General features: G+C 53.3%; 1 protein-coding gene across 2 annotated transcripts in view; it reads left to right on the forward strand.

Annotated features, from left to right (window-relative positions):
* Positions 1-16744, forward strand: part of LOC119113026 (aminopeptidase N) — a 51019-nt gene that overhangs the window by 11822 nt on the left and 22453 nt on the right. For both annotated transcript variants that reach the window (XM_037237342.1, XM_037237343.1), the window contains exons 2-6: positions 5896-6710; positions 12571-12726; positions 13029-13162; positions 13665-13842; positions 14813-14996. In XM_037237342.1, coding sequence (XP_037093237.1) covers positions 5908-6710; positions 12571-12726; positions 13029-13162; positions 13665-13842; positions 14813-14996 — 1455 coding nt within the window. In that variant the 5' untranslated portion in view covers positions 5896-5907. The remainder of the gene's footprint in view (positions 1-5895; positions 6711-12570; positions 12727-13028; positions 13163-13664; positions 13843-14812; positions 14997-16744) is intronic.

The raw sequence follows: 16744 nt of genomic DNA on the forward strand, positions 1-16744 counted from the left end.
CAAGGACACGCCCGAGCGCTTGTAGCCTTTAAAACTCTTTTAGCCTCGACTGCTGCCTTCCATTCGGCTCTCTTTATATTTATTTAGCTGTTTCTTAGCTCTCTGACTAAAATCAGAAAAATGCCGGACTTCATGGCTATTTTATTCAACTCATGGGCTTTTTTAATCCAACGTTGTTGTTTCCTGACAGAGTGTCGGTGTCGCAGTGGGTAAACTGCACATTCGGAAAACGACAGGTACGAGTTCGATTCTCCACGGTGTCCTCCTTTCCTGCCAGGACCAGAGACAGACGGCGCCATATGGCTCTGTTTCTGAATACGTCGTAAAGTCCCAAGGACAACTCAAAGCTACCTGACATGCAGGCTACATTTTGGGGTCATCACATCGCCGATTTGGCTGGCTTTTCATTTCGGCTCGGTGAGATTTTCTGTAGCAGCGTGACTGACCAGCTTGATTCCTTCCAGGCCTGGCAATGTCCCATTCTTCAATATTCTTCCCTGGGAGGTCAGCATAGGTCACGACCTGCGATTGTATGGATTGGACCCGTGCGGATGCACTCACTTTTGACATAGTTGCTCGTCTTTATGACTTTTGTGACGTGATACGGTTGTTCTTTGACCTGCGACATTTGTGCTGCAATAAGTCTTTGTAGGTTACTGGTCTATATTGGAATTTAAGTAGAAGCGGTTTGAAAAGGAGTGTCAAGCGCTGCAGATCTGACAATGCTCTTAATGTCTTGCTTTTTACACCACGTTTTTAGTACAATGTGTGCAAGTTTTGCAAGTTCACGCACACGTCAGCTCACTGACCATGGTGGATGCTAAAGATCTTAGGTGAGCCAAAATGTATCGCACTTTTTCCGTACCGAGCAAACAGGTCAGAATCCAAAAAGCAGCTTTTCAGCTCGAGCAAAATCCAGAATACCTGAACGTTTGCGACTTTTGCACGCAGCTTTCGTTCGTGACACCCACCTCCCAGCAGTTCCGCACCACTCGGCACCACCTGGAGCGTTCGTGACACTCACCTCCCAGCAGTTCCGCACCACTCGGCACCACCTGGGGCGTTCGTGACACTCACCTCCCAGCAGTTCCGCACCACTCGGCACCACCTGGAGCGTTCGTGACACTCACCTCCCAGTAGTTCCGCACCACTCGGCACCACCTGGGGCGTTCGTGACACCCACGTCCCAGTAGTTCCGCACCACTCTGCACCACCTAGAGCGTTCGTGACACCCACCTCCCAGTAGTACCGCACCACTCGGCACCACCTGGGGCGTTCGTGACACCCACCTCCCAGTAGTACCGCACCACTCGGCACCACCTGGGGCGTTCGTGACACCCACCTCCCAGCAGTACCGCACCACTCGGCACCACCTGGAGCGTTAAAAAAACTGCGACCGTCTGGCGTTTAAAAATGTGTATAATCTCGGCATCGAACCATTGGACAGGAAAAACTCCAACAGCAGTTGATACCCCTATTTGATCATGCCCAGGCATTGTTGGTCTAACAGTTGTCACATGCAAGGGGCGTAGTTTCGCGAAATTAGTTGGAAGGGGGCGGGGCTAAGCAGTGAAAAATAACCCAATCTGTCCCAAACATATGCCAACAAGCGGGTGCCTCTCCGGATTTTTTCCACTTTCTTCGCAAAAGATGGGAGGCGAGAGCTGAAACCCGGGCTTGGGCGATTGAAGCCCCCCAGCCCCCCGCCATTGTGGAATGTTCCTCGAATTATCTATCCGTCGTACGCGAAATTTCGTAAAAGTCATTCCCAAATCCGCACCCATACACATAACTTTCCCTAAGTATATGCCCATCCCATCCCATTGCCCATCACCTATGGGTATCCATGGGTTCACCCAACCCATGAAGCTGGGTAAACCAACTTCATGGGTTGGAATTCTTCTCTTGGCCTACTGGCCTGGCCGGCCCGGCTGGTGCGGCTATGTCAGTAGCACGTCACGTGTGCTCGCTCCCACTCCGGTGCGCCTCCGGCGCCGCCCGCCGCCGCCCAGCGCCGGCCGAGCCTGAAAGGTCGGCGCCGCCCGGCTGGCGGGTCGCCGGCGCGGGCGGCGGCCGCCGGGCGCCAGGGGCCGGCGCCGTCCTAACGGCGCGTCCGCGGCGAGACCGGCGCGGCCGGCGCGGCCCCGCTGACCGCCGGGCGGAGCTCCGAGCCCGGCGGAGGCCACGCAGCCTCGGGACCTCGGGGTCGCAGCCGCGAGTCGTCCGGCTCAATTAGCGCGCCATGGTGTTTACACGCCGGCGGGCTGGTGACGAGAGACAGGCGACGTGTTGTGCTCGCCGAGGCGTGGCGCAGTCCAAACAGATGTCATTATCCGTCGCGTTTGTCGGGTGTCGACGGATCGGGTCGCCGCCGTGAACGATTTAAACGCCGCCAGGCGCAGGCACTTCGCAGTCCGGTTTGGTGCGACGCAGGGGGTTTGACGGACTATTACGCAATTGTAAGGAGTCCGCGCGCCCGCAACTCGCCGGCATGGTTTGTCGTGAAAGCTCAGAGAGAAAGGCTGAGAATCGAGCCCATGAGCTGCGTCCGGGGGGAAAAACCATGAACGAGCACATGGCAATGCGTAGCCTCCTCTTCAGTCACTTTTGATTCAGATTTGCTGATGATTGTAGGCATCTCCTACGCACTGCGTATCGTCAAGCTCTGGGATCGCGCGTGACGTTGCTTAATGCTTCCCGTCTGTTGCGTAATAGATTACTGGAAGTGGTCTTCATTTAACTAAGCTGGAATGTGGGAAGAGACGTGGTTTACTGGAAAACGCTTGGTAATGCGTTCAGCACTGGCCCTGTTTGCGGCGGGCGTTTATCACGTATTGCCCTCTGCTCTCACTCGGCTCTTCCATGGACGTTGGCGGGGTGCTGTAAAATGGCCGGTCGCGTTATCCAGCCACATGCAAATTGCAGCCTTGGGCCCAGGCTCTATGAACTGGGGACCGGTAACCCGGTGTCTATTGTTATAGTAGGTATAGACCTATATACCGATTTCACCGCTAAATCACGTGGTCCTGTTATGTCATCGGTTGCCCGTAATGTTTGTTCGAGAGCTGCACCGTGAGGTGCGCAGGAGTCGTCCCATTGGACAGGAGTTGATGACGTCACTGCAGTGGGTGGCCCTATGTCCGTCCCTGATGGCATGCCAGGCGTCCGCACTAGGCACTAACTGTTTCGAGCCTCTCTGGCTGAGGATTGACTTTTTGTCTGGTACTGGATGCAATAAGCTGATTTACGTGGACGATCGTACTGAAGCACAGTCAATGAACAAAACGACACATTTAGAGTTGTCTCGTAAGGTGTGGTCACGGCGCGACCAAAGTTGGTCCGTTGATGTTTACAAAGTCTGGTGGTCCATCATGCCTGTCCGAGGACTCCAAAATATTTTGAGAGCATTGCGATTGTAAGACTGAGATGCGACAATGAGACTAAACAGTTAAAATCGTGAGACGATATACAAGCCCTTGGATTCGTGTGGTCTGGACGCGGGATCATGTACACGTCGCTGTCTTTGTGAACTTACGAAGTTTTTAAACATTCCGATGGATTCTTGACTGGTTTCAACAGGGCTTTGCAGGTTAAAAAGGCGGCGTTGGACACGGCTTGTTCATGATGCTTGGGCATTCAGCACGCTTGAGGATTAGCCGCATTTTACAATAGAAACGATGCCAGTAGAACGGCAAGGTTGCCACGATTGGCTTAAGGATAAAGCTTGTAGTTATTTATCACATTCACTTGGCTACAGTAAGCCACAACATAACCTGCCAACAAAAAGTATCACATCATTTTCTTGGCAACTAAAGACGCGCGCGGACGTCTTCTCAAAACAGATACGCTACATTTCCTGAAGTTGCATGGGCTGTGTTTGCTTAGGCGTCTGACAGCATGCACTCGCGCTGTAACGAGCAGTGTTTTGTCTACTGACCTGGCGATAAAGACCGCAGCCGCCGATGTTATCGAGTGTCATGCCAAGGCCCACAGAACTGATGTCAAGGCTGCTTGTACTGCTGCCAGGTGTTCCCAGTGCCAGGGGCTTTTGTTACCACACCATGATCCGATCTCGTCAGAGGTATCCGTAGATGAGGCTACCGCCCTATCTTGCCAACCACAAGCAATGCGATTTGACCAGAAGAAAATTGTGTTCAACGTTAGTGAGGGCTATGTGAACTTTATGAATGGTGACGATTTTGAGAGCTTGTTTAAACATATGACAGAACCGCAAATTGAAAGTACAACATCTGGCACGGGGTAACAGATAATATTTTACATAATATCTGCGCAGGAATGGCAACAGAAATGCGTCATTAAAGTCTCTAAGGCGTCGCATAGTTGCGCAAGTCTACGTCGCAGTCGCCCGCCTGATCACGCCAAAGCTTGCGCGACAGCACCTTATTCCGTTCTTTGGAGTCCATCACGTTGTCGACGCATTAAAAGCTCACGAAAGGGCGTGGTCACTGCTGGCGTCACATGTAGCTGGCCTGTCCTATTTCGGCTTGTTGGTGGCATGCTATGAGGGAGCAGAAAAGAAACACAGGTTCGTTATCTTTGCAGTCGCCGGGTGAATTTAGAAGTCAGCGGAGGGGAGGACATGGGCATTCACACGGGTTCGTGGCTACCGTCGGGGCTCCTCCTATCCTGTCGCTCGTCCCCTTCGCATCCCTACTTCTGCATCCGAAACTGGTAACGGCCGAAAATGGCCCTCTGGTTCTGCTTCCCTCACTTAACTCAAACAAGATGCGAAACGGCGATAGACAGGTCAGTTACGTAAAACTCAAGGCCATTGTCGCACTAAATTAACGAATATGACCTCCATTAATTCAGCGCTCGGTGCACCTGGCAATCATATTTCATTATCATATTGCGCATCACACTTCCAGCAATTTGCAACACGCTTTCCTAGTTCAATACCGCAGTTGCTTTTCAACGTGAGTTTTATTTCAGCCGGTCAGGCTCAGATGAGCACAACCAGTCGCGCTCAGACGAGGGCCGCGGTTTCTCATCGCCAGTGGCGATGAGAGACAGCAGCATTTTCTTCTCCAGGTTTCAGCAAATTCTTTTTGGTAACGATATCCCATTACAAACTCTTGCATACACCTCTGTGCAGTCTCCTAACTTTATACAATTCATACCTTGGGAGCCTGGGAGCCTGCTGAATGATATTCTATATCAAGGACATGCGGCACTTTTGCAGCGGCACTTTTGTGCTCACTGACGATAGGAATCATTTCAGGCCATGCGATGATCTCGTATGAGCTCAGCTTGCATGGTGGTAATCGGTGGCTGCATACTTCGGACAAAAGGACTTTTCTCTGACGACATGCGCCACCCAAATCAGGGATTACAAAAACGTGCTTTTATCTCATTTTCCCGCACCTGACAACACAACTACAGGAGAGAGAGAGAGAGAGAGAGAGAGAGAGAGAGGAGAGAGAGAGAGAGAGAGAGAGAGAGAGAGAGAGAGAGAGAGAGAGAGAGAGAGAGAGAGAGAGAGAGAGAGAGAGAGAGAGAGAGAGAGGGGGGGGGGGGAGAGAAAGAGAGAACGACCGTCCTGACGACGTCAACTGCGACAACAGCAGTTGCTGAGGACTTGGTAGCTCTCTTGGTAGTTCTGGGGTCAAGAAAGAGAAAATGTGGCGGGCAAAGAACGTTGACAGCTTATTCCGGACTCGAAAATGATTAACACAAATCTCCTTATCGTATTTTGATGACGTTGCAGTGGCACTACGCAGTGTTATTATTAGACTTAATGGTCCTGAGGTTTCATCTGTGTCTTTTTGAAACATGCCTACAGGTGGGACACTCCATTTACAGCTTGAACCACATCTTAGGTTCCCACTGGATCCGCTTTAAGCTCTGTTTGAGTGACATTTGCCGCATTTCCAGGTTTTACATAGCATGACATCGCGTGAAGAACTGGCCATGGATTTCAACCGTCAGGATAAGGACTCGATAACGTTCGGCAAGCGGTCGGGCTGTTTCATGAACCGCATGTGCTCGCTGCTGCTGCTGCTGCTCTTCCTCTGCAGCCTGGTGGCCACCGGCCTCCTGGTGCACTACCTGGCTCCCGGCTGCCGACCTGACCAGGCTGGCGAGTCTGGTTTGCGCCGCGGCTCCGCCGCCGAAGCCCAGCCGGGCCCCAAACCAGGACCCAAAACGAAACCGGGCCCGCAGCCGAAGCCGGAGCCGGAGCCGGAGCCGGAGCCGAAGCCGGAGCCGGAGCCGGAACCGGAGCCGGAGCCGGCGCCGGAGCTTGTGCCGGCGCCAGAGCCGGAGCCTGAGCCGAAGCCGGAGCCGGAGCCACCGGCTAAGGTGCGCGACGTGCGTCTGCCGCTACACCTGGTGCCCGAGGCGTACCAGGTGCGCCTGCTACCCTTCATCGAGGAGGGCAACTTCACCTTCAGCGGCGAAGTTACCATGCGCCTGCGCGCCGAGCATTCGGGGAGCAACGTCACCGTCCACGTCAAGGACATGACGGTGTACAACGATTCCGTGACCGTGCGAGACGTGACTACGGGTACTTCGCTGGACATCGCAGGCGTCCGGTACGACGCCGACCGCGAATTCTTCATCGTGCTGCTGTCGCAGCCAGTCACAGCACAGCACAAGTACGACGTCTTCATCCGCTTCGTCGGCAGTCTGAGCGACAAGCTGTCTGGCTTCTACAGGAGCAGCTACCTGGACCCGCAAGGCCAGAAAAGGTAGGATGCCTCTGGCAGGGACGTGCGCGAGCGCTTGTTCCGTAACGCTCATTGGACACTGGGGTTGAGGACTGCACCGTGTTTCGCCGCCCGCGGGCATTTGAAGACCGCCGTGCGATTCGGGACCGTCCGTTCGGGCTCTTCCAGCGGTTGCACCCAGTGATGGGCGCACCCGCATTCGTCCAAGGTTCCCCAAGGTCATCAGATGAGGCCACAGCTCCATGATGTATTCCAGTCACAACAGTTCAACGCCTGCAGCTGCGGCCCATCATTAATCAGCATCCACTGCCACACGTACACTACGAACTCTGAACAATAACAGTTTCATCGTGCGGATGGAGAGCAAGGTCACTGTGTTGCACACCTTTTTTTCTCGCCTGGAGGAAACACGTTGCAAACTTAAACCTCAAGTGAGTCCCGTAGTACCAATCCGGCCATATGCTCGCTTACTTTTTTCACGCTACTGCGTGACAATTGATTGTGCTTCGCAGGTTAGTGAACTACATTGACGGCATTCGCTAACCGTCTTGCCGTCTGATGCGTAAAATCTAGCCTCTTCAATGTCCTGTTTGCGTCAGGATCCAACTTAACGTCTTTTTTTAAACTAGCCCCGAAGTGGTGATTGGTCCCCACACACCAACGACGAAATTCCAGGGAGGAAAAGATGAGAGCTGTGCAGGGCAGTCTGCCAGGCCAGTCTCACAAGGACAGCAGCCTAATGCGCTTTCTCCATGACCTAACTCCCACAGCCAGCTAACTGCGACAATGCGTCCGGGATTCCCCGAACCCGGTCCGCGTGAAGCGACTGGGGAAATTCCGCTCTCTCTCCGCCTGTTGTGAGAAGCGCTGGCAACTGGCCGCGAGACCGGCCCGCTTTGTTTGGACGACAGCGACTTACATGAAATTGGCCGGCGGCCGAGCGACCGGTCACTCCTGTTTGGTCGGGTTATCTGCCAGCAGTCTCTCGGCCGGTGGTCCTTGTTACGCCGGTATTGGCGGCAGGGTCAGGCGGGTCACCGTCCCGGACAGGTGCAATCTGCACCCACCAATGAAGCTCTCACTCCCGTGGTCAGCTGGTCTGACCCATCACTGGCTCTGCTCACCCCTGTGGTCAGCTGATCTGCCCCATCACTGGGTCTTCTCACTCCTGTGGTCAGCTGGTCTGACCCGTCACTGTGGTCAGATCAGCTTTCCGGTCCCTGCTCCCAGCGCCGGCGCCGTGGCTAGGCCGCCCCAGTCGCGCTGCTGCGTCCGCGCCGCGCAGGCCTCCTCCACCGCGGCCTCCGCCGCCGGCATAGTTGGCCGGTGCGTCTGCGCGGGAAGAGCGTCCGCGTCTGCGGTCCTGGGCCGCTCATTTGGAGGCGCGGCGGTAGCGGTCAGGCGTCGCCTCGGGCCCGCCCGAAGCCGGCCGGCGCGCGACCGTGCGGCGCCGGCGAATTTGGGAGAGCTGAATGGAAAAGTGACTGTTGACGGCCGGGGTGCCGGGGCGTTGGGGAGGGATGAAAGGGAAGAGGACAGCTAAGCATCGGGGTTGGGGGGGGGGGGGGGATGGAAGCAGATGAGCCCTGCCGAATCATGTGGCTCGCGCGCGACTGTCGGTCGGCGGCGGACCGCGAGGAAGAACGAGCATTGGAGACGTGAGCGGCTTGAGCACGAACAATCACTGGGGAGCTGAGCGGATCAAACAGTACCGATTACTTGGGACTTCCCATTCGCACGCAGGAAAGCTGCAAGAGAACCGATTATTTGGGGACTAACCATTCACTCTCAGGAAAGCTGTAAGAGAACTGCACGATAGGGGAAAACCGACTACGGAGAAACTGGGCGGCACGAGGAGAGCAACCGCAGAGAGAGTTTGTGACACAGGATGGGGGATGGGGGCGGGAGAGGCACGTCTACGGTGAAAGCGCCCGACGCATGCAAAGTGCAATGCCGGGGGCCGCTTGCGGCCGAAGGTAGGCGTCACTACTCACGTGGATGTGCTTTGTGTTGGCTGCCTCATATGGGCTGTCAATAGGAATCCGAGGTGTGTTGCCCCGGCCCGTCTCAACTTCGCTCCAGAGCGGCGCTCAGTCGACTGACGCCCACACCTTCCGCCGGCGGGCGCGCCAATACCGGATGCACTTGTGCTACCTCCGTCTCGCTGGTGCACGAAATGAGATTTCGAGACGGCTTCGTTGCGAGGCGTTTTATTGGAAATGCACGCTACCGACATGCAGGGCGGTTTTTCTTGGGGAGCGTGCGGCTGCGTTGCCGCAGCGGTAGTGGTGCGTAGCGACTGCCGCGGCAGTGGCCGTGCGTAGCTGCGCTGCCACAGCGGTGGTCGTGCGCAGCTGATGTCGGTGCAGTCAGCTCCTGGAAACATCCGCACCCGGCCCGGCCGTACATGGCTGGATCATGAGCTGTCGCCAGAGTAGCGAGTTGGTGCCTTTGCTGCTTCCAAACCAGTCTGGTAAAGGTGTTAGTAGGAGTAGACATGTTTGTAAGCAGTTGTTCATGCACCGCTCGTTGGCGCCTACATCCTTATATGCTCGTTTGCAGACATTTACATAACGGCCCCTTTTTCGTGGCACGTATATCACGCTATTCTACGGATAACATAAAAAAGAGTGGCGGTAGTCTGGCAGGTCAAACATGGGTTGCACGATGCATATGCCTTGAAATAGCACTTTGTAAAGACTGTACAAAGCATTTGTGGGCGCCGCTACACTTTTTGGATGTAGCACTGCTTCGGCAGGTAACGAAAATGCCCATGCAGGCTTTGCAAGATGGTGAAAAGCACGACACTTGCCTGGTAAATGAATCAAAGTGACTTACCCTGATAGTTCACTTGAATGTTATTATATAGAGCACTTATCAATTGCTTGTTTGTGCTATAAACAGCACCCACAGCCCCATCACTTACACCATGGCATTGCCCATGAATAAATGTTCGCGGACAGCACTTTTTTGCTTAGCACGTTTACGATCAATCTTACCGCACTACTCACTTTTTATTTACAAGCCTACACCAAAACAGCGTTATTCGGGTGCAGTTTAAACGCTGCTCAATGTCCTGAGGACATAAGTGCCCAGTTCCCCTTCGATGCCCATTATCGGCATTGATGATCGTACAATCCTGGTAAATCGTTTTCCAAGATGACAATCGACTGTAGACAAATGCCCACGAGAGCATTTAGTCATTTGTCGCCGGCGCATCGAGTCCAGCGAGCTAATACAGTGGGATGCGCACCGTGCCGACTTTTCCACGGCTGCCATTGTGCATGGAATGTCTGGCTCGCCCGTGATTGTTTATAGTGAAGCACGAATGGTCCCATAAACAACTTACTCGGAAATGGACAAGGTTGACCGCAATCTAAACACGTCAGATCGCATCCGGCTGGGCCCTGTTAACAACGACGCAGCCTCCGTCCCAACTAGAATGGGGCCTGTTTATTCCTCGGGCACACGCGCACGGTCAAGGCTCTTTGTCTTACACTTGACTTTGAATGTGCTCGTTATAGGCATGCTGTAAGCTTGTGAAAGCTGCCATTGTTTTTTTCTTCATGTATTGCACTCATGATTAGGCGCACGTCGAGCGACTCGGCAAATGTTTTCTGATTTTCTGATTGGTCAAGAGCACTGGTTCTGCATTGCTGTTTTGCTGGTGGCCTGTCTCGGGAAGTGGTTCAGTGTTCTCACAAGACATGAGTGGCATTGAGAACGGAAAAAGTAGATTGGAGAAAAATTGTTCCAGCACTTGTCAGTTGGAAATTCATTTGGTGCAAGATCAGTACTGTAGTCAACGGACAGCACGGGGCGCACTGCTGTGGTCTTTTAAAAACGTGAAAGGGCAACGGCAGCAGTTTTTAGTCTATTATGCTCCAATAGCAGCTTCCACCTCACGCGCAATCACCTTTTCGTTCCTCTCCCCGTCGTTCAGAACCGTTCTGCACTATTTGTTAAATTTCGTCAGCCGGTGCGGAAGTTTCCTGTCTCTTGGTGTGATACAAGCTAGCACATTTTTCGCATCCCGCTATTTTCTTGACATTCACGTATGATTAACCGTAAAATTGTTATTTGGGTGAGAATCGCTGTGTGTCTGATGTGAAAACTTCAAAAAACATAAAGCTTTCGGAACAAGGGTCACACAATATAGCGGATGCTCCGTTTTAATGGGCAATTTAATCCGATAGGCTTTTTAAAAACTCAGTAACTAAAAGCACAAAAAGACGTAAACAACCTACTAACTCAAATTAGATAACACCTGCTAACAGCGATATGAACAGCATAACAGTCGTTCCAGGACAAAGCAAAAATACTTTTGCTAGTTTGCGTTCTGAGCCCTGCCCCTTTGAGTTGCATACTTCTGCTGTGAATTCTCGGCCAAATGGGTTCTGGAAAAATGCTGTGTTACATCGCATAGAGGAACAGCAGGTCGGTAAAAAGCAAGGACGGGTGGATGATGGATTTTCGTTTTGGTATGAATAGCAGATCAGCAAAAACCAAGGACAGGTGGATCCCGATTTTCGTGTCCCTGGATGTGAGGTGCGGGCCCGTGGGTTCTACGTCTCAGACGAGGTGTGAGCACTACCCAGCGCCACCTAATGCAGCCTGATGAGGGTAGTTTGCTGCGGACGCCAGCGGACGTATGCTCTCTACACATTGGTAAGCAGTTCGCGGCAGGCTGGCCTCTGCCTGAGTAAATCAAAACTTAGTTGATGCACGGCACATTACTTAAGTCTGTGAAGTGTTGTGGACCGTCTCAACGTGTCTGGTGTAAGCAACTGTAATCGGGAACGGGGGGGGGGGGGGGTCAAGAAAAGGGGCGCAGCGAGAGCATTGTAACGCACGCGCACGGTGCGCTCAACTACCGAGGTGGAATGAGGGGCTGCTGGGCCCGCAATACCAAGGTACTGGGTTCGAGGCCAGGGGCGGTCGCGGTGTTTCGTCTGGCTTGTAAGGAAGGGGATGCTGGTTACCAGACAAAATGGGTCAACCTATCCCATGCGGCCTTGTTGAGGTTTTGATCGGCTGTAGGAGCAAGGTCTTCTGGCAACTGTCCAGACCGGCGTCCACCTGATTACCGTGGCGGCACATACTACACGACACATAACGTGCTCCGCGGTCCTGTCTGACGAGCGAATCGCTGGGAAGCTTACCCGATGGACTGGATCGGTTACGCTGGGTGAGGGGATCAAGGAACACGCAGCAAGCGACGCTTTTCACCTGCGAGGGACAAGGAACTCAAATCGTAAGGATTAGCGGGACCACAGAAAGTAGTAGGACGAAATGGTGTGCATTGATTACAACGGGCACGATCCTTGTTCAAATCTGTAATTAAAGTCAGGGTTCTATTATGAACATTATGAGCGAATAAGTGCATTAGGATCAACACATATTTCATCTAATTTGACACAGACAGCCTTGATCCAGGCCGTGTGATTTGCAGTCAGTAGAGTTCCAACAGCCTCCAGCCGACCTTCAAACTTGTGTTCCTGGTTTTTAGAATGTCTAGGATTGTATTCAGTCTCATTACGCCCCCCTCCCCTTCGGCTCACGCACGCGCTATCAGATCACAGTGCGTCGTCCTGTGCTGGCCGGGACCGTGAGATGACTGGTGACCTATGATGACCCCGGTCTGTCGGACGGCTGGTGGCCTGTGACGCCCCGGTCCATGGGACGGCTGGTGACCTGTGACGCCCCGGTCCATGGGACGGCTGGTGGCCTGTGACGCCCCGGTCCATGGGACGGCTGGTGGCCTGTGACGCCCCGGTCCATGGGACGGCTGGTGACCTGTGACGCCCCGGTCCATGGGACGGCTGGTGGCCTGTGACGCCCCGGTCCATGGGACGGCTGGTGACCTGTGGTGAACCGGCAGGTGGCTTGCGGTGACCCAGTTCCAGCCGACTGATGCCCGCCAGGCCTTCCCATGCCTGGACGAACCGGCGCTCAAGGCCACCTTTGAGGTTACTCTGGGTCATTCCAAAGAGATGACATCGGCTTCAAACATGCCCATCAAGAGAACAGAACCTATGTAAGCCAATTTGAACGATAGCATGTGTTGTCTGACAATGTTCAGTGTTCACCGCGAGTTATTTTAATGTTGCCTGTTATTAAGATCAACATTTGTGTCGTCCTGTCTATTTTGAATAAGCAGTTAATGCGTGCATATTGCATGGTTTTAGAATCACTCACTGCTCCAGCTGTTGGACTGAGGACGGCAATGACCAAGGGTCCCACCAGCCTCAGCGTTGTCGCCGTCATGCCCCTCCCTTAGCGAGTCCACTGCATGCAGAGGTGGGCGATCATGTCACTGACATCGTTCTGTGGCTACAGTGACGGCATGCCCGGCTTCGTATGGGACATATACGAGAAGTCGGTGCCCATGTCGACATACCTGGTCGCCTTCCTGGTCTCCGATCTGGCTGTCAAGGAGGCGGACCCCGGAGTCAGCGACACGCTTTTCAGAGGTGAATGATGTTTTTTTTGGAAGTTTGTAGTGGTCTGCTCAGGTCAGCGGCCTTTTCATTGTTCAGTAATGCGCCCTTCAGAGTTAGTCGTCTTCGCCTTCAGAGGTCACTTGTCATTGGCACCATAGATGGAGTTATGGGCCCCATTATCAGAGGTCGGCGATGCCCTCTGGACAATCCTATGATGTCTTCATGGGTTTGTGGTTTCCTCGCTGTGCGACAAATTCCCTGACAAACACCCTGCCCTTCCCCAATGCACCATTCTTCTTGAGCAATATCAACGCTTGATATCACTACCGAACAGCTGGATCGAGCCTCTCTGTCTGCCCCCCCCCCCCCCCCCTCCAGGCCAGCACCCCCAGCAGCTAACCTGATGTGGACCTGGCCGCGACTGGCCGGGTTGGATCTGACCGTGCCTGACTTGTGGTAGGGCTGTCTGTGTGTGCCATGCCAGCTGGAGCATGCCCGCCGGCGGCCTACCTGACCTGTCACTGTCGCGCAGTGTGGGCGCGGCCTTCGGCTATTGACCAGGCCAACTACGCCCGGAGCATCGGACCCCAGATCCTCGAGTACTTCGAGGGCTTCTTCAAGACCGACTTCCCTCTGCCTAAGCAGGACATGGCTGCTCTGCCAGACTTCGCCGCTGGTGCTATGGAGAACTGGGGTCTGATCACCTACAGGTCAGCCCACCGTACGGGTGGTGAGGCTGGTTCGCAGCGCTGGCGAGAAACCACTAAAACGTCCATGATCGTAGGCATCCATTCCCCATATCATCCAAAATCACAACATCCAGCGTTCATGACATTCAAAGTGCGTCCCATTCCGCGCCCATTGGCGGAGTTCATAGCATCAAGCTGGGAACGTCCAAGGTCATAGCATCCGAAGTTTTTAGCATCCAGCGATCATGCCGTCCAGTTGATAAGCTTTGAATGGCATTGTTCTCCAGCCTTTGGAAGTCATAAACGTCCTATGGTGAACGTTGAAGTCATATGGTGAACTTTTGATATTGTGGTTTTGGATGCTGCTAGCTTTGATGCTGTGATTCTCCTCTGTCAAGGAACATTGGACGACTTTTGGATGTTATGAACGCTGGATGCTGCCATTTTGAACGTTTCGACCATTGGACGTTATGATCTCTGGATGTTTCAACACGTATCCCAGCTGGCAGATGTTTGGTCGTCTGGTAATGCAGGAAGCGCAAGTGATATCACTAGGAGCGTTCTGGACTGTGTATCAAATGCCTCAAGTTAGCTTCATACGTATCGCATGCATACGGCTCTGGCCTGGCCGCGATTATCTGTCGGTTCCACGCGTAGCACCTACAGGTGTCGGGAAGTTGTATTACAAGTAACGTACTTTACTTTCTAACGTCATGACGGAATTCATAGTTTGGTTCCTTATCTCGTCATGTATTGATCATGCCGCGAAGATATGCATCAGCTGTTGGAAGGCTGTTTTCCTTAGCGGAAGCCAATTTATATAACAAACGAAAGCACTGGGAAACACTGTGAGAACTGAAATGTAATTTTGTGTCAGCCGTAGCAACATAAGGAAGTCTGCCTTTCCTGAAATCATTTATGCGTCGCAACGTTCCTGAAGCTGCAGACACGCCAGCAGTACAAATGAAAATGCAGGTGTCTTTGTGCGCAGGGAGACGGCTATGCTGTACGACCCGAAGGTGTCTTCTGCCAAGAACAAGCAGCGTGTGGCGGTGGTGGTGTCGCATGAGCTGGCTCACCAGTGGTTCGGAAACCTGGTGACGCCCAGCTGGTGGACCGACCTCTGGCTGAACGAAGGCTTCGCCAGCTACGTCGAGTACCTCGGAGTCGACAAGGTCGGTAAAACGCCCGCTGGATGGGTTGGACATGGGTGGAAGTGGAGATGTGGATATGGGGGGTCTCACAGAGTGCCGTCTTTCTGGAAGAACACAGTTAAGCGGTGCAAGCTCATGAGAGTGAGCAGTAGAGAATCAAGAGAGAGGGTAACAGTAAGCACATAGCGACGTGGTCAGCGACAGGAAAATCCTAGGTACATCTCTCTGTAAACTGAGAGGATGGGAGGGAAGGGAAGAAGGGCAATGCCTTCGCATGCACCCGTCCATGGCTCTTTCGGCCATGCAGGCGGGCAGACAGAGAGAACGAGTGGGTGAGTAAGTTAGTAGGACCCATGCGCGGCTCCCAGTTGAGGGCCGTCAAGATAGGCGTGTCTGGACTGCGGCTCCTTAAGCTGCGGCGCTTCGGGCCTTCCTTGGCGGCACTGCCGCCAGCTGTCTGTCTGTCTTGGTGAGCACTCCAGGCGTCCGTGGCTTGACATGTGACGACGCGTCAGCCCAGGATCGCTCCGTAGTATATGACCACACTTCGGTGGGCAGGGGGGGGGGGGGGGCGAGTTGCCTCGCGACGTCAAGATACTTTGCAGCGAGATGGATGGGTTCCGAATGGCCGCTGCAGCGCCAAGACCACACGTTGCGAGCTAGCAGCGTGCTCTGTTTTGACGGTGTGCATATTTGTATGCATAGCGCTAAATGACACCTTCCGCCCGACGCCAGCGGTGTCCCTTGACCTCCACTGTTTGTTTCTCTTCTGACGCACGTTTTGGCCGTCCAGTGCAAAGACGACAACGAATGGCGTTTTCACATCGCCGCGTAGTAATCTCGCTTTTTACGACCGTGCGGAATCGCAGCGCGCCGGAAACTGAGCCCGCGAGCCCGACCGACCCTGCAGTGATTCGAGCGGAAATGAACTCCGGAAATGGCCGGGGCGTTGGGTCACGCACAATAAAACGCTGAGCGTTGTAGGGGTGTGGTTCATAAAATGACATGCTGAAACTCCACGAATAAAATGATCGTCCCTAATTAGCCAGAATTCGTCCCTAAATAGCCGCAATTTTTTAGGATTGCTGTTGTCAATATGCTTCTTCCTTATACGCCCGATCGGCCTGCGACGTACTTTTTTTTGCGAAAATACGTCTACTGCAGATTGTGGAGAGAGCATGACAGCGCGTGCCCTGTCTAGACGAGCGGAGCTATGTGCGGACGACAGAAGTCTGTCATGCCATCACAATGCGGACTTGTTTGCGCATTCAAATGAGAGAAATGTGACCAGAAAACCCGTCCAAACTCCATTTCGCATGCGTGTCCAGAACCAGTTCAAAGGATGTGTGTCATGTTGGCTCATGGGAGTTAGCAATGCTACATTTCCTGGTCTTTTGAGATGCAATAGATAATGAAACGGGTAGCTATTTCTCTTCATGTATCACACATCGTGAGTAAACGCTGGCATCAAAAACGTCCAATGGCGGATAATTTGGCCGTAACGGGTCGAGCTGGTGGTTTTTTTTTTAAACCGGAGATACTTGCCACCGTCATCTAAACCTTGTTTTATACCGTACCAATCAAAGTAAATTTTGCATCAACTATTACCAGACAGAGATAAATGAAAGGATATGCAACGTAAGGCAAAACATGTACGGCGTGCTCTTGCTCTTGCTCTAACGACGTATTAGAAATATTGTCTATTAATGGGCGCCTTGAGCCCCCTGCGGCTTCTGCTGAGTGTTTGACTGATTCCTTATTGCGACAGC

The sequence above is a fragment of the Pollicipes pollicipes genome, unplaced genomic scaffold, assembly GCF_011947565.3.
Source record: "Pollicipes pollicipes isolate AB1234 unplaced genomic scaffold, Ppol_2.1 Scaffold_7261;HRSCAF=8764_pilon_pilon_pilon, whole genome shotgun sequence".
NCBI lineage: Eukaryota > Metazoa > Arthropoda > Thecostraca > Pollicipedomorpha > Pollicipedidae > Pollicipes > Pollicipes pollicipes.